The 22,032-nt window shown below is 43.7% G+C and overlaps 1 protein-coding gene across 1 annotated transcript in view; it reads right to left on the bottom strand.

The window, feature by feature from the left end:
- Nucleotides 1–22,032, bottom strand: part of Myo3b (myosin IIIB) — a 288,989-nt gene that overhangs the window by 150,776 nt on the left and 116,181 nt on the right. The window contains exons 9-15 of the mRNA XM_041631591.1: nt 11,568–11,664; nt 10,488–10,604; nt 9,808–9,912; nt 6,604–6,687; nt 5,382–5,584; nt 2,250–2,348; nt 1,784–1,898 (exon numbers count right to left, since the gene is read on the bottom strand). Of these exons, the coding sequence (XP_041487525.1) occupies nt 1,784–1,898; nt 2,250–2,348; nt 5,382–5,584; nt 6,604–6,687; nt 9,808–9,912; nt 10,488–10,604; nt 11,568–11,664 (820 nt within the window). The remainder of the gene's footprint in view (nt 1–1,783; nt 1,899–2,249; nt 2,349–5,381; nt 5,585–6,603; nt 6,688–9,807; nt 9,913–10,487; nt 10,605–11,567; nt 11,665–22,032) is intronic.

Below are 22,032 nucleotides of genomic sequence, written 5' to 3'. Positions count from 1 at the left end.
CCAGGAATGACCTGCCTCAACGACATATACTCAAATGCTTAACTGCTTCTCTTTCATTTCCTGTTAAACCATCACCATCTGTTTGATGATCAGCAGCCATGCTGGCTAGTTTTTACGTCAACCCCACACAGGCTGGAGTCTTTTTGGAAGAGTCTTTTTCTCAACTGAGAAAAGGCAGCCACTAGAGTGGCGTGGCCAAGCCAGTAGTGCATTCTCTAGGTTGTTCTGTAGAGAAACCCAGTTCACTGCGGGCGGTATTAACCATAGGTGGGTGCTGTAAGAAGGCAGGCTGAACACGCCATGAGGAACAAGCCAGTAGGTGGCCCTCTCTGGTCTCTATGTCAGTTCCTGCCTCCAGCTCCCTGCCCTGAGTTCCCTAGACAAACTTTCAACTGAAATAAACCCTTCCCGCCCCTAGCTGCTTTTGGTCATGGTATTTTATTATAGCAATAGAAAATCTAAGTAGGACAGAAGCTTTTTTCTATCAGAATAATATCATTGTGTGTTCTCTTCTGATGCCCAGGCCAATCACATCATAACATTCTATCATCTTTTATTCACTGAAAGCAAACCATCATCTCCCGGACAGGCTCCCTTCGCCATGGGTCCTGTTCCCCTTTAAGGACAGATGCGCCACACTCTGGCATGACCGCGGGCAGGGGCTTGTGCTTTCAACAGCTTCATTTCTGCCTCTGCCATCAGCTCCTCTGATGATGTGACACTGATAAAAATGAGCTCCATAAGTCAGTCGCCATAAAAACCTTCTAACGATGCAGGAACCTTTTAAATTGCCCTCAAAGGAGCTGGGTGAAGTATATTTCTATTTTTATCTTGACTTTTGGAATATTCCCCTGTCCATTTATGGGACTGAGAGACAAAACAACAACAACAAAATGAGCAGTTATCTAGGAAAAAAATGAAACGTATTATTAGGACTCAAATCAGCTATGCTAGGGAGAAAAGGAAGGGTCAAACTCGCTGGGTTGCAGAAGCAATGCTTTATCCAGAGCAGCTGCCCCAAGGTAAACAGAAAGTTTGTAATCTAATCTCCTAAGATTTAACTCTCCAGCTTTCCTCCTAATCACTCAGCCCCGTGCCAGCAAAGTGAAAGAGCTTGTATGTTCTTACAAAATCGATGGCATGGAGCCCAGAAACTATGAAATAATGTATCACGGAGCCATATTTGATCCTTGAGTCATAAATGCTGTGTCAACCTTAGCGTGTGTCTAATAGAGAAAGTCTCTATGTAGTATGACGAAAGTGGCATAAAGCCTACAGTCAGCTACAGTGGGCAAGTATGGCGGGGGAACACGACTGCAGAGATACTGGGAGGGTTTTAACTAGTTTGTCGTGTGCACAAAGAGCTACTTGCAAAAATGTATGTCCTCGAGTTTGGGCACAACCTCTACATTCCTAAGGGCCTCCTTTCAGAAGCAATATCGACTTCCGGCATCTGTTATTATAACCAGGCTGAATTTATGACAGTGGTAACAATTGATAGGTGTCCAGTCCTTACTCTCATAATTTATGTTCATCTGGGGCACCTTGTTCCAATTCAGATTCTGATTTGGTCATTCTTGGATGGACCAGAGGGTCCACACTCCAAACAGACTCTCGGGGAATGACGAAGTTTTGGATCTTTATACCACATGTTGAATAGACATGCATTATCTCACAAGGAACATGCATTTGATACGTGTCCAGCAAGTTAGAGCACACGTGCCTTCTCTCCCACCCATCTGCAGACATTTGCATTGTGTTCGTTCCCTTGTCCAGCGTGTACCTTGTTGGTAAACCCGATAATCCTGAAGCAATGCTGGATTGCCTCAAACTGTCTCCGGTAAGACTCCTTGGACGTGATGTCCTGCATGACTCGTCCAGTTTCAGCAGCTATGTATCTGAATAAAGTGGAACATGACCCGACACAGTAAACACTCATTCAGCACACAGCACTGTGGGCCAGGGCAGGCAAACCTGGGCTTCTTCGCAAAAGTGTTTCGTTAACAGGTTAATGGTGTGGCTGGGAGAAACGGCTGTAACTGAGCTTTCGATCACGCTAAACGATGCACGTGCTGAGATGCCATTCTTGCTCCCCCCTCTTACATAGTTAACTTAACAGAATGAGTTTCCAGTTAAGGAAACAGCTTCATTTACTTCTAGATTTGTCAACGGCTTAACTGAACCCTCATTCAAAATTAACCAGCAGCCTCCTCCCTGCCAGCAGTAAGGGGTCTTCCAATTACACTTACCTAGGAGGCTTTTCCTCAGGAAGTCTGAACTCGGAAAGTTTCTTTTGGTGATAAAGGCCAGCATAAATATAGTAAAATATGTGAAAATTTTTCTCTCCCCTAGGGAAAAAAAATCGAGGAAGAGGTTTTATTTATATCGTAGTCCAGGCTTTCCTGACCTAAATAATTGATTCCATTTCCTCTTTTGTACAAAATATTATTTTGCAACAAATTTACATATGCAGGCCATTAACTATGTATCATCCCAATTAGAAAACAGCAATAGTGGTAATATTCATAAAGTAGTAATGGCAATGGCACTTTACTGAACACATGTAGCTTCATTATAAACTCAAGGAATCCAGTATCGTGTGCTCTACCAAAAGCTAAAACCCCAGCCATTGGCTTGCTTCTTGTGATCCTTCTGCCTCCATCTCCCCAGTACAGGCATTACAAGGTACATGACACCATGCCAAGCTACTTTTATTATTTAAAATAAACTTTATTGTTTGTACTTAAGGTATGTAATATAGCACAGAATATACAAAGATGATTTGAAAAGATTATTAGATTTTAATGGATAAATGTATTGAATGCCAATTACGGCAGGAACTACTCTGGATGCCAGAGAAACAGGACCAATAGGATTCATGGCCTTTTGGAGCATTCCTTCTAGACAGAGTTAGATGGCCATAAATGTTGTCCCATCTTACTTTCTTCATGTGTCACACAGCCTAATAATGTCATCCTCCCAAGTTAGTAAAAGACTTGAATGAATTTTCTTGAATTAGCTATGCGGTGGTGTCACACGCCTTTAAACCCAGCTCGGGAGGCAGAGAAAGGCGGATCTCTGCGAGTTCAAAGCCAGCCTGATCTACATAGTGAGTTCCAAGACAGGCTCCAAAGCTACAGAGAAACCCTGTCTCAAAAAAAAAAAAAAAAAAAAAAAAAACCAAAGAGAGAGAGAGAGAGAGAGAGAGAGAGAGAGAGAGAGAGAGAGAGAGACTTGAATGAAATGGAGACACGTTATGGCTTTTCAGGTCCTGTCCTTCTAACTGTGGTGGCTCTGCCCTTCTCTGGGCACCTTTGAGAGGCTGGCCAAGTGTAAGACAGCTCTCTGAGTCCTTGTGTGCAGATGTCTGTCTGTTTTCCTTCTGTCTCCAACTGCCCCCAACTCCTGCTCAGGCCTTGGGGCTTTGCCGTGGGTTTATTTCCCTTGACTTGGCGTAAGTGATCTCCATTCTCAGCACTATTTTTTATCATAGCCCCCTGATTGTTTCCTTTAAAACCCTCACTCCCAGCTCCCCTCTTGCTTTATCTCTTTCTCCCCCACTCCTGTCTCCATTTTGTTGGCTAACTCCTAAGGGATACACAGATCTCAGATCAAATGTCTTGAATGCTGGAAAGCCATCTTTCCTCTCAGACCCCAGGTGCACTGTAGTTTCACATCCACTTGACACCAGACAGAATCGTCTAGGAAAAGAGAACCTCAGTTGAAAACAAATGCTCCTACCAGATTGTCCCATGGTGCATTTGGTGTGAGAAAGCAGGCTGGACAAACCATGGGAGCAAACTGGCAAGTAGCACTTCTCTGTGGCTTCGGCATTGGCTCCCCCTCCAGGTGTCTATCCTGTTTGTGTTCCCAGCCTGACTCCCTTTGATGCTGGGCTGGGATGTTAAAGTGTAAACAAAAGCAATCCTGTCCTCCCCAAGTTGCCTTTGGCCATGGTGTCTTATTATGAATGGAACTCTGCTTTCCTCATGAACCCCACGCAACTGCAACTCCTTTTCCTAAATCAGGTTGCCTGTTCTCCTCTTTGCCCCTTTCACCTTCCTAGCTCTTACTCGGAAGCACTATTGCTTCTGAACACTAGTCACAGCGCTCTGTTTATTTATGCACAACTGTGAGCCTCTCACCCCTGCCCCCACCATCACCACCACACACACCCACTCCACACTCTGTGGACACGAGGACTTTGTCAGTCTTGTTTACTCTGACAGTTCCCGCAGAGAACACGTTACTGTCATATAGCAGGCGTTCAGTATTGAGTGGCTGTAGTCATCAGAACCAGTCAGGAGAAGAGTAGCTAACACTGTCAAAATGCACCACATCACACATGCTTTTGAGTCGTTTTATACAGGTGAGTCGTCAGTCTTCCTAGCAAACCCGTGAGGCCATGGCTGGTAGCATCTCCATTTCCCAAATGAGGCCCAACGTCAGAGTGTCAGACCCAGGGTCAAGCCCAGAGCGACATGCCCTAAATGACTATTACCAATTACTACCCTGCTTTTCCTAAAACAGAGTGTTATAGTTTAAAAATTGTCCTTCACAGGCTTGTATATTTGAATGCTAGGACCCCAGCTTGGTGCCACCATCTGATAAGGTTATAAAACCCTTAGGCAGTTGAGCCTTGAAGGAGAAAGTACATTACTTGAGGCAGTCTATGAGGTTTGACCGCCTGACTAGACTTCCTGTCCTCACTCTTGGCTTCCTGTGTGTCGATGAAATGTGATCGGCCAGCCTCATGCTCCTCGCTATTGTCTTTCCCAGGCATGATGGCCTATATCCCCATTGGAACTGTGAGATGATGCAAACCCTTAAGGTGTGTGCAAACTAATTATTGTCACACCCTACCTTACACAACCAATTCAAAAGAAACAGACACACCATCCGTAAAGCCCTCCCCAAGTCCTTTGCACTCTCCCCTTAATGCCTTTTAGATAAAAACAAAAACAAAAACAAAATCCCAAAACACAAAAATAAAAACAAAAACAAACCTACCACCAAAGGCTGGGGATATGACTCTGCTGTTAAGAGCACCGGTTTCTCTTGCAGAGGCTTTGAGTTCGGTTCCCAGGCTGCACATGGCAGCTTACAACCATCTATAACTCCAGTTCCAAGGACCTGACTTTCTCCTCTGGTCTCCTAGAGTAACAGGCACCCATACAGTACACAGACATGCATGCAAGTAAAACACTCATGAACATAAGACAAAACTAAATCTTAAAAAGCAAACGTTAACCACCACTAATCCTTTGTTTAAAACACTGAGGGAGACTAATGAACAAGGGGAGATGGAACCTTTAAAGCTCCCGAATCCTCCAAGTTTAGATTGGCAAAGCAAAAACCGGTGATTACAGAAGTGCACCTACGCAGCCTGCTTTATAACTCTGGACTTTTCAAGGAGGTACTCGGAGATTCTCGCCCCCATCACAGCTCCAGTTGGTGTGAACATCATTTCCAGATACTTTCCAAACCGGCTGGAGTTGTCATTGATGGCCGTGCAGGCGTTCCCGAAGGCTTCCACCAGGGAGTTCACTTGGAGGATTTTCTGACGTAAGGTTTGATTGTTGGCCTGGGGTGAGCAGATGGTGGTTAGGAGAAGCTTTCAGAAGCAGCATTCTAATGTCTTGCCAGGCACAACACACACACACACACACACACACACACACACACACACACACACGTAGCTCACGCACCTTTTCTAAGGAACTCCACTTTGGGAAAGTTAGTGTCAACCCTGATGAAGGAGTCTCCAGGTACCATGGGTCACAAAGCCAGATTTGGTGGCAGGTATTTTTTTTATTGTTGTTACTTTGTTTTTATTATTATATATACAGTGTTCTGCCTACAGTCTAGAAGAGAGCACTAGATCGAATTACAGATGGTTGTGAGCCACCATGTGGCTGTTGGGAATTGAACTGAGGGCCTCTGGAAGAGCAGCCAGTGCTCTTAACCTCTAAGCCATCTCTCCAGCCCCGGTAGCAGTTTTAAAGTCTGATTGCATTGCATAGGAAAGTCTTGACAGATGTTTCCTGCCTAACAGTTTAGAAAGAATTCCAAATACTTTTCCACTCTGCTTTTCAATGCACCTCAGCGATAATAAAGGAGTCCTCAATCCCTTTTCTTAGTCAGCGTGATGCTCTAGAGGCCAAGGATAGGCATCTCCGGGACTAATTTTGCAACCCTTCCTTCCATGTCCTTGTCCAAGCTACTATTTTCCTTTTCCTCAACTGTTGCTCAAGGGACTCCATTCGCCATTTTCCTAATCACCACAGCGGCTCTGACTCAGCGTTGACTCACTTCTTCCACTGAACAGCTCAATGTTTCTATTACACGGAAACACACAAAATAATTGATTTGTCTGCAATGTAGTAACTCCGTGTTGGTTTTATTTTTCTCACGACATGAAGTAAGGACAGCATGCTGGCATCTTAAGAGCCTAGCTATCAGGAGGCAACACACAAAGACGGGGTGTTCTTATGTGACTCCCGATTTTAAAAAAAAAGACTATAGTACTCGCATCTTCTATAAAACATACAGTTGGTTCTGCCGGGCCTTCAAACCGCCATCCAGAATTTGGTTGGCCCTTACCTTTCCCAGGAAAGTCAGATGCTGAACGATGAGGTGGGTGCTTTCTGTCTTCCCCGATCCACTTTCTCCACTGATGACAATGCACTGATACAGAAAACACAGTCAGGGGGGAACCCAACCAATCACCGCACAGAAACAACCTGCACATTTGGCTGTGGTTTTTCCACACAACATACCCCACTATACTCCTCCATGTTTCATCGAACATCATTCTATCCTGGAACTCTTTCCAGTATATGATGAGCTGGGACAGCTGCTTGTCATTGTAAAGTTTAGATATAGCATTGTCTGATGGTGCCATTGTTAACTGATCCTTGTGGGTTGTGTGGTCAATTCTTGTTATACACTATACTGCAACGAATCATCATATACACAGGTCATTGTATCTACATTCAGGTTTATCTGCTGAATAAATTCCAAGTGGGCAACATTCGATCAAAAAGTAAAAATATTTGAAAAATAGCTACTACTGGGTTGCTTGGCTTGGGACCATAGCAGCTCTCTAGTTCACTAGAGAACAATTTATCTTTACTGGCATATTAGAAAGGGTACAGAGCCCAGAGACAGCTATGTGGGAGACATGAACGGGGCATGTGGAGTTGAGGCTGCACCCAGGATGCAGTCTGCTGTCTTGCAGCCTCACCACACAGCGCATGGATTTGTGCCAATCTGAGAAGTTAGAAGCAGGTCCTCAATGCTCTTTGAATCTGTACCTCTTTTATTACGAGTGAGGTCAGATGCCTGCCACACGCTTAAGGTCAACCCTATTTTCTTTTTGTCCTCATCTCTACTGCCTGTTTTTACTGTGTTGTTGGCTGTGTTCTTTTTATCACTTCCTGGAGCTCTTCCTGTGCAGAGGAAATCAGTGATGAGGGAGAATAAAAGTGACATAGTTGGCCTTTGTCCTTGGATCCTGGCAAACAGCTTCTTGGAATTTCCTAACTGATGGAGCGATGAGAGCATCTTCTGCTCTAACCGTACCTCTGCTGTGCACAAGGTGGCTCCAAGTGGGAGCCAGACTACTTCACATGGGGATGGGCAATGAGAAAGAACAGATAGATGGGCAGAGGATGGGAACTTTCAGACCCCACCCCCCATCTTCCAGAAAGGAAAAGAGGTTGCGAATTGAGCTCAATAACAACTTTTAATGAAAAGAACTATTTTATTTTATTATTTAAAATATTCTATGAGCATCTATTCCTTGCACATAATGTTGGGCTTCACAAAGGTAATTTCTTCAAGTACATCATAGACTTTGACTATATTCATCTCGGTCTTATTCCCTGAATTATAAAAACTGTTTTTAATGATTTGTTTATTTTTATTGTTTATGCATTGGTGTTTTGCCTACATGTGTGTCTTTGTGAGGGCATTGAATTCCCTGGAACTGCAGCTACAGACAATTGTGAACCACCACGTGGGTGCTGGGAATTGAACTTGGGTCCTCTGAAAGAGCAGTCAGTGTTCTTAACTGTTGAGCCTCCGAGTTATAAAATATCTTAAACAAATGAGATTCAGTGAGTTTAGGGACTGTTGAATTGAAGGTCCTGGGAGAGAGTGCTCAGGTGAAAGGCAGGATCCTACACGCTCCCACCCCCTCCCTCCACCTGTTCCACGCATGTCTCCCACATGGTTGCCCTGGTTTGTACCTAATATGCCAGTCAAGACAAATTTAGTGTTCTCCTTAATTCTTTGAGTTGTCCTACTGAATTAGCCAGGCTGAGAGGGGATTATTGGAACCCTTGAACTTGTCCTTGGCTTGGCAGGAGTGTGAGGCTCCTGGCTACTCCATTTGTGGCCGGCATCTGACATGTGGGCATTTTTGTTGAAATTAACCTATAACCTGCGGGGTCTGTGCTAACTCCAGAGTGTCAGGATTGCCCTAAATTGTAGAATATCCTGGAAAAAAAACCATTTAGTGTTGGAAAACACACAATTCAATGTCAGAAACAAAATGGGGAGGGCAGCATGACAAATAAAAAATAAAAAAAAAAAAACCTTCCAACAGGCAAGCATTTTAACTTGAAAGTCATGCTGCTCTGTCCACTTCTTTCCTCTCTGGCAAATCTGTGGACAGCTTTTAAATCCCCATGATAATGCAGAGAAGGTCATCTCTAATGTCAGCAGACCTCTCTTCCGTGAATTTTGTTGTGCGGTGGTTTGAGTGAGAAATGTCCCTTAGAGTTTAGGGCATTTGAACACTCGGTCCCCAGCCCGTGGCCCTGCTCCGGAGGTTGTGGAGGCGCTGCCTTGCTGGAGGAGTGTTGTCACTGGGGAGCTCCGAGAGTGAGTGTCCTGCCTGCTTCCGGTTTGTTCTCTGCTCTGTGTTTGCACTCTGGATGCTGCTCCAGCAGCCTGCTTGCTGCTGTCACACTTTCCCACCGTGACAAATAAACTCTTCCTTCCGGAAGTCGTCTTGGCCATGGTGTTTTCTCCCGGCAGCAGAAGAGTAACTAATACACACTGCTAATAATTTTGTCTACCCTCCCCAGACCCAAAAGGTTAGATTTCTTTGGTCTCTGGAAATACATACATAGCAAGCTCTCATAAAAATTTCTTGAAAAATTAGGTTCCCTCTATTTGTTTACAGAAGACAGAAATACAGGAACATAAACCTAGCAAAATGGAGGTGGAGTGAAAGGCAGGATAAGCCATGCTGTGAATTAGAAGTCTAGACAATTAACATTTATGGGTTAAGTTTGTGTTTAACTAACATTGTGCTTAAAGTTTGTCAGTCTTAACCCTGGCCCATCAAATTTCCCAGCAACTAGACGATAAAGGGCCAGGTGTCTAAGGAGTGCAGTATTTCACATACAGGGGCCTAGTCATGAAGATCCTGAGATGTTAATAGGAGGGAATTTCATTTATGCCATTATATATCCCATTTTTATTACAGCCACTGCATGTAATCAGGTTGCGGCTGCCCTATGTTCTCATTATGTCCATATTAGAAATGTCTTTACTGCATTTCACGAGAGAAAATGAGTGTTCCCTGTGTGTTATGAATCTCAAAAGGGTTTTGTCTTTCTTAGGCTTCCAGGGCCCCTGTGCCGCAATTCCATTTCCCTTTTCCTCGGGCTAGCCTCCACAACCTCAGGTCCCATTTCCTCAGGCTAGCCTCCACAACCTCAGATCCAAACAGAAACGGGCAGACAGACCATGTTTCACCTCGTGAGCTGGCAGACGAGGAAGGCGAGTCCTTACCTGGTCTCTGTTGAAAGTGACCAAACACTGATAAGCATTGTCTGCTGACGCAAATATGTGGGGAGGATTCGAGGCTCGCTTCACCCCATGATAAAGCCTGGAAAACTGGAGGGAAAATGCAGCTCATTTAAAGGGCCCTTCACGCGCTCCCTGGACCATCTAAGGCTTTGATTACCTATTACCCAAAAGAACAAGGGTTTTCACTGCTTCTGAAAGACTCAGGAATCTACAGGCCTATATTCTGACCCCTGTTCTCTGTTGCTGGCTACACAAGCTCGGATAAGGGTCACTGACTGCCCTGCTCTGCCTCTTCCTCTTCCGAAGAGCTTTCCGGTCTCATAGGGTGAGAAGAGGTGACCCAATCCAGTGCTTGGCATGTAGCAAGCATTCAATCATTAACTTTTATTGCTGCTTGCTTTAAGAAGTTTCTCCCAAAGATAAAAATTCCATTCACGTTAGATTATTGTCTATGGTTTGGGATATTAGCCCCCATGATGGGCGATGGATCACACAGCTGTAATACTACTTTATTTTGTTTGCATGTTTGATTTTCTTTTTCCAGTGCCAGGGTTTGAACTCAGGGCCATGGACATGCTCTACTATTGAGCTACATCCCTAGCCCAGCCTTGTGAATTTTCATTACCCATCAAAGATCAAAACATGCTTTTAAACCTCCTCACCTGTGGAGAGTATATGCTTAGACTCTGGAAGGGGTTTAAGGCGATTAGAATATCCCCCACATAGGTGTAGATCAGCGCATCTGCATACCGCTTCTCCAGCCAGTAGATGATTGTGTCCTAGGAAGAGGACACAGCCTTGAGAAACATCATCAGTCAAGGCAGAGATGCTGAGAGCGGCAGTGAACCCCTTACACACTTTAATCTAAAAAGATGAAGACAACCTGTTCAAATCTTAACACTCTTCTAATTCTAAGTCTGTGAAGGGGTGACAGAGGCCTTGAAAAGATGCCATAAGAATGTGCTGAAATGATTAAGAGTTGCTGACAGGCATTGAGATAGCCAACCAAGATGTCACTTGTTGCTGGGTTGGGGGCAGACTTTGTCCAATCAGAAGGTTCGAGTTATAATTAAATTTAACTGTATACACAACAGATCCCCCAGGTTCTGGGACCCGAACTGGGGGCATCTGGAAGAGCAGCAATCACTCCTGCTATTACCAGCTGAGCCGTCTTGCCAGCCCTAGTAATTTCATTTCTCAAAAGTTACACTTCAAGTCTTGATCGTGGGACTATGGGATTGAACTGTGCTGTTATACATTAGTGACTGAAGGGCTGGCGCTGAGGGTCCCCAGCAGTAGACTCTACAGATGCAGGTTCAACTTAACTAACAGCCCAAGCAAAGGTAAGTGCTCTGAATGAGGAATTATCTTAGTTTTCAGAACTATAATAACGCCACCATCTCTGTGAAGGAAACATCTCCTTATGAAGAACAAACAACTTTCTTCAGGGTAAAGTGCAATATTTTTTTTTAATTAAATAGAAAATAAATTTAGGTTGGTGAGCTTCATTGGTCATGCCTATGACAGAGGGGGCTTTACTAGAGATTTTTTTCTTCATCATTCCAAAACTTATATACAAGCAAACAGAGAATCATAGTCACCGAATGGAATGTTCCTTAAGCGTCACTGCATGGTTAACCAAACAGTTTTTGAATGACTTTAGAAAGCTGTCCAGAGAAGGGGCAGGCCCCCTGTGTGAAACACAAACAATCCAGGAGAGTAGTCTACTAAGTATTCGGTACCTCATCCAGGACCTCGAGATTGACCAAGTCGTCCTCGAGGCAGTGTCTGTCAGCATCCTCCACTCGACAGGGTCTTCTGGTATGCATCCTTTCGTGCCTGGAAACATGCAGAGAGTATCAACATCCAGATAGTGCATGCTGCGGAAGAAGGCGGGCGATGAGGGCAGCTCGCTTGGGAACCCATCCCACGACCCATTCAGCGACCTCAGCGTCAGTGAGAGCAAAGCCCATCTAGACGCCACCCTCTGCCTGTGGTGCCACGGGGTGGGGGGAGTCTCTCTTTACCAAGTGGAGCCACCAAACATACTTTTTTGTTTCCTAAATTCCTGCTGCAGCACTTTCAGGAGATGTCTTCTACTTTTTTTTTTTTTCCTGCTCGGTGTGGTAAGCGGTTTGCCCCAGTGCGATGCTTCTTATAAAAGGAACCAAAATCCCGACACCAAGCGGCAATAGCTCTCGTTTAGACCATTCTCCATCCTGTTGGAGCATAGACTTTCCACTGAGCCACAGCTGTGGGGCCTTACTTCTCCCGATGTCCCCTCCACCTGACTGCCAGCACCCAAAGAGTTGAGCGTGTTTTGCATTTTACCTTGTCTGAAAATGCCTTATGACCTTTTCTCAGAACAACTCCTCTCGTGAGCTGACTGCTCTCTGGAGAACGATCTCTCAGCCTATTCCTAAGTGTTGGTCAAATGCATGCATGCATCTGTGGACAACACGTGGGTTATGTGTGTTGAATTATAAAAATTGATATTCTGGGAGTTTTACTTAGCAAATGTGGTTTTGTAACCAGCCTTATCTGTTGTATTAGCATATACTTATGCACGTGTACACTTGTCCACGTGTGTGTCCACAGGCTCTCATGGAAGCCAGAAGGCCATCTTCAGGAGTGAGTTCTTTCTTCTACCTAGGTCCTAGGAGTTGAGTGCATGCCATCGGGCTTCTGTGACAAGTGTTTTTACCCACTGAGTCATCTTTTCAGGCCCATACTTATAAAATCCTATTTGGGGCATTGCTTACCAACTATTTCAAAAATTTGAATGACAATAAATAAAAATCCCCTTTGGTATTCCAAAGTTTTGTTTTGGTTTTTGCTTCTTTGTTTGTTTAACAAAGTCTCGTGTTTCCCGGGCTGACCCCTTAGAACTCACTGTGTTAATAGAGAAGGACCTTGCATTGCTGATCCTCCTGCCTCAGCCTCCTGAGTGCTGGGATTACAGACATGTACCATCACTCCCAGTTTGCCTGGTGCTGGCAATCAAACCCAGGACTCTGTAAGTCACATAAGCCCCCTATCAACTGTGTCACATCCCAACCCAAAATGTAATTCCTTAAGTAAAAGATTTAATTGAAGTAGGCACCCCGATAATTCCCCTTGTGAAACTATGATGCTCACGGCTGCTGGGGGCAAGCATTGGTCCCTGTCTCAGAGTGGCTAACCATGAGTGAGACGCTCAAAAAACTCTCTTAACAGCAGCAAATCAGGCCTCTTCACCTCTAAATGGAGCCTGCTCCGCGGAGCAGGTGGCTGTGAAAAGCACACACAATCTTTGGTATAAAAATTCAAACGGGATTTTAAAATGCATCAGGAACTACTCTTAGGCCCTTATCAAAGTATGGAATTAACAGTTTTGCATAACTTCTTCATGACTCAAAAATACCATTACATTATACCTATAAAACGCTCTCCTATGTCCTGTCAGTTCTCCTGTGGGTAGCATCCTGTTTCCCTGGGTGGTGCCATATTCCCAATATCGTCTCAGTTTAAAGGGTGTCACCCTCTGATGGTAGCTCTGTCTCCCTGGGTCCCACAGTTGGTTTTGCCTAATGTTTTGCTGTACAATACCATGTACAACAATCACAGAATTTTCACGTGTAATCTCCTCCTTGCTACACACACAGAGGAAGTAGGGAGGAAAACACCTTCAAGTCAGCTACACCAAGGCCTCCCTTCCCAGTCCCTATCCCTGGTAGTTTCAGATTAGAAGGGTCATCTAAAGCATATTTGTAGTAATATGGGGCGGCAGGGCTGCGTCCCCCACACCCGGCCGCCCACATGGCTAGCTTATGCCCCGAAATAATTACACGGACATTGTATTCTTTTAATCACTGCTTGGCCCATTCTCTTCTAGGCTAATTCTCACATATTAATTTAGCCCATTTCTAATCATCTGTGTGTAGCACCCCAAGGTGTGCTTACCGGGGAGATTCTAGCCTAGTCCATCCTGGGTAGGAGCTTCATCCCGGGAGCGGGGCATGGCGTCTCTCTCTGAGGCGTCTGCTCCCAGGAGGAGCTGTGGAGTCTCTGAGCTCACTTCCTCTTCCTCCCAGCATTTTGTTCTGTTTACTCCTCCCACCTATCCTCTAACCAATAAAATGGGCCAGGGCAGTTCCTTTATTAGCCAATGACCTTCCTCCATCATTTCCCCTTTTTCGGTTTAAACAAAAAAAAAAAAAAGCTTTAACTTTAACATAGCAAAATTACATATAACAAAACAGTTATCAAGTAAAAGTTACAATAATCTTTATCATAACTAAGGAAAACTATAACTAACTATTCTTAACTCCATCAAAGACACCAGAAAGATATAATATTACCTAAGTAAACAAGAACTAAGAAACTTCAAACTCTAGAAATGACAAAGACATCTCGCTGCCTGGACAGTCACCCAAAGTTCTTTTGTATCGTTGGGGCATCCATCTTCAGCCTTCAGGCCCATGGCATCCAGCAGACATTTCCATAAAGCAGGAAAATTCAAAGTCAGTTCAGTCACTATCTGTTGTGTCCTGCAGAATGTCTCGCAGACTCTTTCATGAATCAGGAACCCCGAAAGATCATCTCACCTTAGGCAAGTTCAGTAGTCCTCTCTCTGCGGGTTCTCTGTGTCCAGTTTATGCAATAGTCCAGGCAAGAGCAGTTTCTTGCCCAAATGGCTATCAAACTCCATAAGGTGCCTCTTCGATGCCCATCTTCCTCTTGAAGTAGATTGGTGCTGCCAGGAGCAGAGTGTCTCATTGTCATGAAAATTCCTAAGTTATTAAAATATTAAATGTCCTATTCTGTAATCTTTGAAATTAAATGTCCTATTCTGTAATCTTTGAAAGACATGAAGAATGTCTATCTAAAATATATCTCTATATATCTAGAAAATCTAACTAACATGACTACAAGCTTTACTATTATCGATGATTATCCATTAACAACCTATATTTCTTAATTATACATTACATTTTTTAATGAACTACACAATCACAATACCTTAATCAAAATCAGAAACACATATATATAACAAAATTGACCTTAAATCTCTATCAATAAAGCAAAATCTATACTAATGTAAATTATTCATATCTATATCATATCCCCCTTTAAATGTAAAAGAACATTTATAAACATTTTTTTGGGAATATGGGCGCAGTTATTTCTCTCCAAACTGCTTCCTGCTGAATGGGGGCATCGTTAATTAGGTCTTTCATGGTATAACCTGTGTGCTAGTTTCATCTCAGTTGGCAGTTGAGCGAAGCAATTTTCTGAAGGTGTTCACACCAACCCTTCAGGAGGGCGTGGTCCATCATACCAAATCGGAGTAGAAGAAATGAACAGCGTCTCATCCTCTGTGAAAACAAAATAAGAAACTCCTTTCCAAAGTATCATGTCCTTAGATCCAAATTTCAAATTCAAGGCATTTTCAAAATATCTATGTTGGATTAGTTCAGCAGCATTTATAAATAAATATCTTTTAGCATCTGTTGCTCCTTCCTCAGCGTTTAAATAATTTAAAGAGAGCATAATAGCATACAGTATCAAGATTCTCTGTGTATTTTCCATCTTTGTGCAGCTTTGTTTTAACCTCTATTTTGTTTACTTTTACTTTTAACTCTTTGCTTTTTGAGACAGGTTCTCTGTATCTTTGACCTGAAGTAACTCTGTAGACCAGGCTGTCTTTGAACTCTCAGAGATCCGCCTGTCTCTGCCTCCCAGGCATTCGGGATTAAAGGCGTGTGCTACCACACACAACAACTCTCTTCCTTTTTTTTTTGTTACTTTTAAGAACTTTAAATTTTAGTCTGCATATATTTTTAACACACTTCAAACCATTTAGAAATTTTCTTTGTCTTTGAATCTCTCTTTACTGTATATCTCTCTTTTTCTGACCACACGAGCCTTTAAATTACTGAGCAATATTGGTAGGATTAAAGGCGTGGCTTTGCCAGCTAGATCCAGTCCATTCCTTAGCTTTCCAGCCTCATGGCGGATATACAGGCTGTAGCCATGTTTACTGCAACAACTGTATGGCATTTCAAGGTCCCTGCCAGCAAGTGAGCTACAACAGACAACATTCACGTCCTCGCTTGGTAGCCGGCCCTCCTGCCTCAAACAGTCAGAGTTTGCCCTGGCAGGACGGCCCAGAAAGCCAGCATTTTTAAATGGCGCAGCTTTTTTCCTGCTACGGCTGAAAACCGAAAAGCATGCGTTCAGCTTTTTGTCAACACAGTTTAAGTGTTTCGTGGCAGGACCTCTTAATGAGCTGCAGGCTTTGCAGCTAAAGCTGAGTCAGGAAGCCTCTCTTAGATGAGAGTAGAACCGAGAAATTGCTGCTACCAAGAAACCAGGCACAATGCTTTCATTTTGTTCTAGAATTACTTCCCAAGCTGTCTCAGGCTTTATGTGGAAGCAGTTGTCCACGTGGGCGCCATATGTAGTAATATGGGGCGGCAGGGCTGCGTCCCCCACACCCGGCCGCCCACATGGCTAGCTTATGCCCCGAAATAATTACACGGACATTGTATTCTTTTAATCACTGCTTGGCCCATTCTCTTCTAGGCTAATTCTCACATATTAATTTAGCCCATTTCTAATCATCTGTGTGTAGCACCCCAAGGTGTGCTTACCGGGGAGATTCTAGCCTAGTCCATCCTGGGTAGGAGCTTCATCCCGGGAGCGGGGCATGGCGTCTCTCTCTGAGGCGTCTGCTCCCAGGAGGAGCTGTGGAGTCTCTGAGCTCACTTCCTCTTCCTCCCAGCATTTTGTTCTGTTTACTCCTCCCACCTATCCTCTAACCAATAAAATGGGCCAGGGCAGTTCCTTTATTAGCCAATGACCTTCCTCCATCACATATTAGCTGTCTCCACTATGGGAGTCAGTTTAATTGCAAAAGTCTGAAATAAAATGTGGTCTTCATTTTATTCAGTCTAAATCAGTAAGCTAGGCATTCGTAAGTGGTTAACCAGAACATCTTCTTTGTCTATGTCTTTACGTGTAGATGTCAAAGAGAAGCCACACTGGGAACTGTTAAGATAGCTCAGTGGCTGAGTGTGGACTGCTTTTCCAGAAGAACTGACTTTGTTTCCCAGCACCCATGTTCACAGTAGGCAGCTCCCAAATGCCTGCAAACTCCAACTCCAGAGGCTCTGACACTTCTGACTTCTGCAGACTCAAGCAATGATGAGCACACACCGATGCATACACATGATTTGAAATAATAAAATTTGCAGTCCAGGCTTTTAATCCTAGCACTCAGGAGGCAGAGGCAGGCAAATCTTTGTTGGAGGCCAACCTGGTCCACAGAGTGTGTTCCAGGTCAGCCAAGGTTACATAGGGAGATCGTCTCAAAAATAAATAAAATAAGAATTTTTTAAAGATAATGAAATCAGATTGGTTTGAAGTACATCCTCTGAGTCAGGTTTGGTAATGCACAGGTGTAAACTCAGAAATTGGGAGGCTGAAGTGAGGGGATCAGGAGTTCAAGACTATTCTGGGCTACATGAGGAGCTCCCAGTCAGTCTGGGTTACAAAGAGACCTTGGCTCATGAAAAGGGAACAGGGGAGGGAATACTAATTTTCACTGTTCCTAAAAGCTTCCATCTGCATTCTTTAGTAAATAAAATACCAGGACAGTGCATACTTCTACCCCAAATCCCCTCTATATAAGCCTAAGTTTTCCCCCTTAAAGTTCAACATAAAGAAAAAACCCTCAACTTTTTAATATAGTAACTGAATTCTCATTGTATTAACTTCAGCCAGCTTACCTCTTTCCTTAATTATGCCTAGAAACTGTGTGAAATAAACTATCTGACAAAGTTGGCAAGAGTCTGGAGAGATGGCTCAGCAGTTAAGGGGACTGATTGCTCTTGTAGAGGACCCTGGTTCCATTCCCAGCACCCACAGGACAGCTCACAACCATTTGTAACTGCGGTTCTAGGGATCTGCTGCCCTCTATTGGCTTCCAAGGGCTTAAGGCACATGTGTGATACACAGAGCTGCTTCTGTTAAGGTGGAGTAAGTATCTAAGTATCCTCCACCTGTGTCTCCACTCAGGATGGAATGCTTGAGCAGCTAAGGATTGTGGGAAGTGAAGGCTCAGGGGCAGATGAGTAAAGAAATCAGAACTTGAGATCCCAGCAAGCCAGTGTGCTTCCTCCCACCACTGCTAGCCTGGACCCATGTCTGTCCTTCATGCTAAACACTGCTTGTGCAGGCAGATACAGATGAAAGCCCTTGTAAACCTCAGCCGCAATCTCACAAATAATTGATTCTAGCATGAAGTTGATTCTCAGTGTGCACAGACACAATTAGACACCACCAAGATTCAAACTGGTGTCTTTCCAAGCCCACCAGCAGATTGTCTGTAGCTCTGACAGTGTATCTGTCTGCTGTCTATGTCACACACCCATCTCCGAGAATCACGCCGACAAGCTTGAATCTCATCAAAATCTTCCCACAAGGATTTTAGCAAAACAAGTTGAAAAAGATATTTTAATTACTATTATTAGCACTGTGTGGCCTTCTCTCCTACTGATGGGCAATTTAATCCTGAGAGTTAGATTTGCTCAAGATTGTAGTTGGCAGGGGGCTGGAGAGATGGCTCAGAGGTTAAGAGCACTGACTGCTCTTCCAGAACTCTTCCTGAGTTCAATTCCCAGCAACCACTTGGTGGCTCACAACCATCTGTAATGAGGTCTGGTGCCCTCTTCTGGCTTGCAGGCATACACACAGAATATTGTATACATAATAAATAAACAAATATTTAAAAAAAAAAAAGATTGTAGTTGGCAATCTAGAAGTTAGTGCCAATACAAGATAGTTCTGCTATGATAAAGACCATTTCACTTTTTCAATGACACACACACTCACTCTCTTATACATATGCACACACATATGCACATGCATAGATACATACACATGCATACATGCACTCATACATACACATGCACACACATGCACACTCACATAGACACATGCACACTCATATACACATGCACACATGCACACACATGCACACTCACATATACACATGCACACACATACACACACATGCACACTCACATATACACATGCACACACATGCACACTCACATATACACATGCACACACATGCACACTCACATATACACATGCACACACATGCACACTCACACACACACATGCACACACATGCACACTCACACATACACATGCACACACATGCACACACATATACACACATGCCCACACACTCATCTTCAGTAGTAATCCACTGAAAAGGGTGCCTGCTTCACTTTCCTCCTGAGGGGTTTGGAGAGCTGGAAACGCTGATCCCAATGCTTATTTCTTGAAAAAAATCCTAGACTTTAGATGAAGTTATAAAATGTTCATGTTTCTCTAATTTTAGTTAAAATCAACAAAATTAAATTTGGTTTATTTTTCTGTGTTCTTTAATGGTTTATTCTTACCAGTGACTACAAACTCAGATTTTCTAAAACTCTCATGCTCCACCTAGTGTCATAACTCAAGAACAGCATCTGCTAACAAGTCTTTCTAAATCCTTGTTTAATACAAAAATTACAGATCTTCAACTTAAAAATACCTGAGTTTCATTCTGTTTGGATGGATACCTTGCTCAGCCTAGATATAGTATGGAGGGCCTTGAACCTTCCCCAAAGCAGTGTACCTTACCATCTCTGAGAAGGGAATGGGGCTGGGGTGAGGGTCAAATGGAAGGAATGGAGGAGGAGAGAACGTAGGAATTGGGGGTGGGGTGAGGGTCAAATGGAAGGAATGGGAGGAGGAGAGGACGTAGGAACTGGGATTGGTATATAAAATGAAAAAAGATAATTTGTTTGTTTTCTTTTTAAAAGAATAAAAGGAAAAAAAGAAAAAAAATTACTTGGGTTTGGCCGGGAGTTGGTGGAGCACGCCTTTAATCCCAGTACATGGGAGGCAGAGGCAGGTGGATCTCTGCAATCTTGAGGCCAGCCTGGTCTATAGAGAGAGTTCCAGGACAGCAAAGGCTACACAGAAAAAACTTGTCTTGACAAAAAACAAACAAACAAACAAAACAAACAAGTAAAACCCAACCAACCAAAATGCTTGTATCATGTAAGCGGCACAGCTTAGAGAAAACACTGGAGCAAGCAGGCTGGTTGAACAGGCACGCCTATTTTCTTCATAGCAGGAACGTGGCTGATGCCTGGTTACCCAGAAGGTTAGAGTGTATATTGTCTGACAACCTGGAGATCCTATGACACCAACCTTCCTGAATCCCCCAGTATCCGGTATGGTTTAGATCCTCATCCTGAGCTTAGTCTCTCAGTGAACGGAACCCATCCTTATGAAGCAGGTCCTGTGCTCTTTACGGATCTACCAACAGAATCGTCCTTATGCTTGTTAATCCCTCCTCCCTAGGCCCTTACCCTGAGTGCTGTCTCTCAGTCAATAGAACGGATGCTCATCGTAAGGGTCACAGTGCTTTGCTGTTTTGCAGGGGAGTTCCTATGTAGCTATGCCTAAGCTCTGATGTGATCATTGTCCCATGGAAACGTCTCTTCAAAGTTGTGCTGGGCTTAACTGTGTAAGAGAAATAAACTGTGAGGTCAGACTCTAGAAGTTTTGATGCAGCACCTGCTAAACGGACCCCAGCTTCATTCCTCACCTCATGTGGTAGAGCAGGACAAGGGGTAAAGAAGATGTAGTATGATTAATAAAAACCCAGAGACAGATATCGGGGTTCAACCTGAAGGTCAGAAAGGCAAAACAGCCAGCCACTGTCTGAAATGGCGATCCTGCCTCCAGGAATCTCCGAATGAGACTGTGTCCATGTCTCAGAGCTGTCTCCTCCATCTCTCTACAGCTGGGATTAAAAGAAGGCACCACTACTGCCTGGTTTCTATGGCAGACTAGTGTGCTGCTGGGATTAAAGGTGTGTGCCACCACTGCCTGGTCTGTAAGGCTGACCAGGGCGGTTGTTTTACTCTCTGATCTTCAAGCAAGCTTTATTTATTAAAATACAAATGAAATATCACTACAAGAAGAGAGGAGATGAGGAAGAGGACCTAGGCTCAATGACCATGGCCGAAGGCTTCTATAATTACGGACAGAGACCATCACTTATCACCATAGTCAATGGTTGCAAACAGTGAGGCAAGCATCACTCAAGACTGAGGAGAGAGGTACATCAGTCTGTGATATCAAGTCGTCCATCCAAATCACTCCCACTTCAGTATACCCCGGATTCAGGGTCAAAGAGAACGGGCCATCTCATTTGACTATACTACACAACCCCACAACAAGTTGGAGACAAACCAGCACAGCTCCCCCATGGGACTCTATTCTATCACTTCTATTGTGAGTCAAATACAGACACTAAAACTAGATACCAGTCGAGTTCAGAGCCCATGGCTCCATGATCTACATGTTGACCCAATAACTTATAACTTCAAGCAAGTACACAGACTTAAAAAGAGAAAACTGTTTGAGCAGAAATTGTTATAATAACTGCCTATTTTTCACCTACATAATTTTGACCATAATTCTAATAAGTTGGCGTTGTATTATCAATCATATTAAAGAGTATTTGATAATATTTCTACTTTCCCCAGACAGCAGCAAGGGTAAGTGACAAAAAGCAGAAAATTAACTATAGTTCATTCTCATAGCGGAGCAAGAAGGGGGGGTGGTGATACTAATTATATCAAGGTACAGATTTATTTCTTCTCTGTCGGGCAGATAGGAAGATATTTAGCTTCTGTGTGGGGAACATCCATAGCATTTTATGGGATCATTCAGGAGGTTTTCATTTACATGAGAACCAGGAGCCCATGGGCATATGGATACACAGTGTACACATGTGTGTATACGCACATACATGTTTGCAAGACAGACTGGGAAAAGCTTGGCAGGAAAGTAGTGAGAAATCCATTTTTAAAGGTCACCACAGCAAGCTGAAAAGAAATCAGAACAACCGAAGCCATTGTTTTAATCAGCCTCGGGCAATTTACAAAAGTAGAACCCAAAAGCCATTAAGCATAACAGGGAAAAATAGCTGTTACTAAATTCTCCTAGCAAATAATACTTAGAGTAGACCTTTGTCAGCTCAGCAAGCCCCTTGCCACCTACAGGGGCAGGACACACTAGAGCTTGTCATTTTTTCTGAGGCTCACAGCTGAGGTCATGGTCACAGCGCAGCCACCCAGGGCCTTTCCTGCC

Source organism: Microtus oregoni, unplaced genomic scaffold, assembly GCF_018167655.1.
Source record: "Microtus oregoni isolate MIOR12 unplaced genomic scaffold, Mior012 000037F_ref0000500, whole genome shotgun sequence".
In the NCBI taxonomy this organism is placed as follows: Eukaryota; Metazoa; Chordata; class Mammalia; order Rodentia; family Cricetidae; genus Microtus; species Microtus oregoni.
The sequence above is the reverse complement of the archived record's forward strand: the minus strand, read 5'-3'. Positions and strand labels throughout refer to the sequence as shown.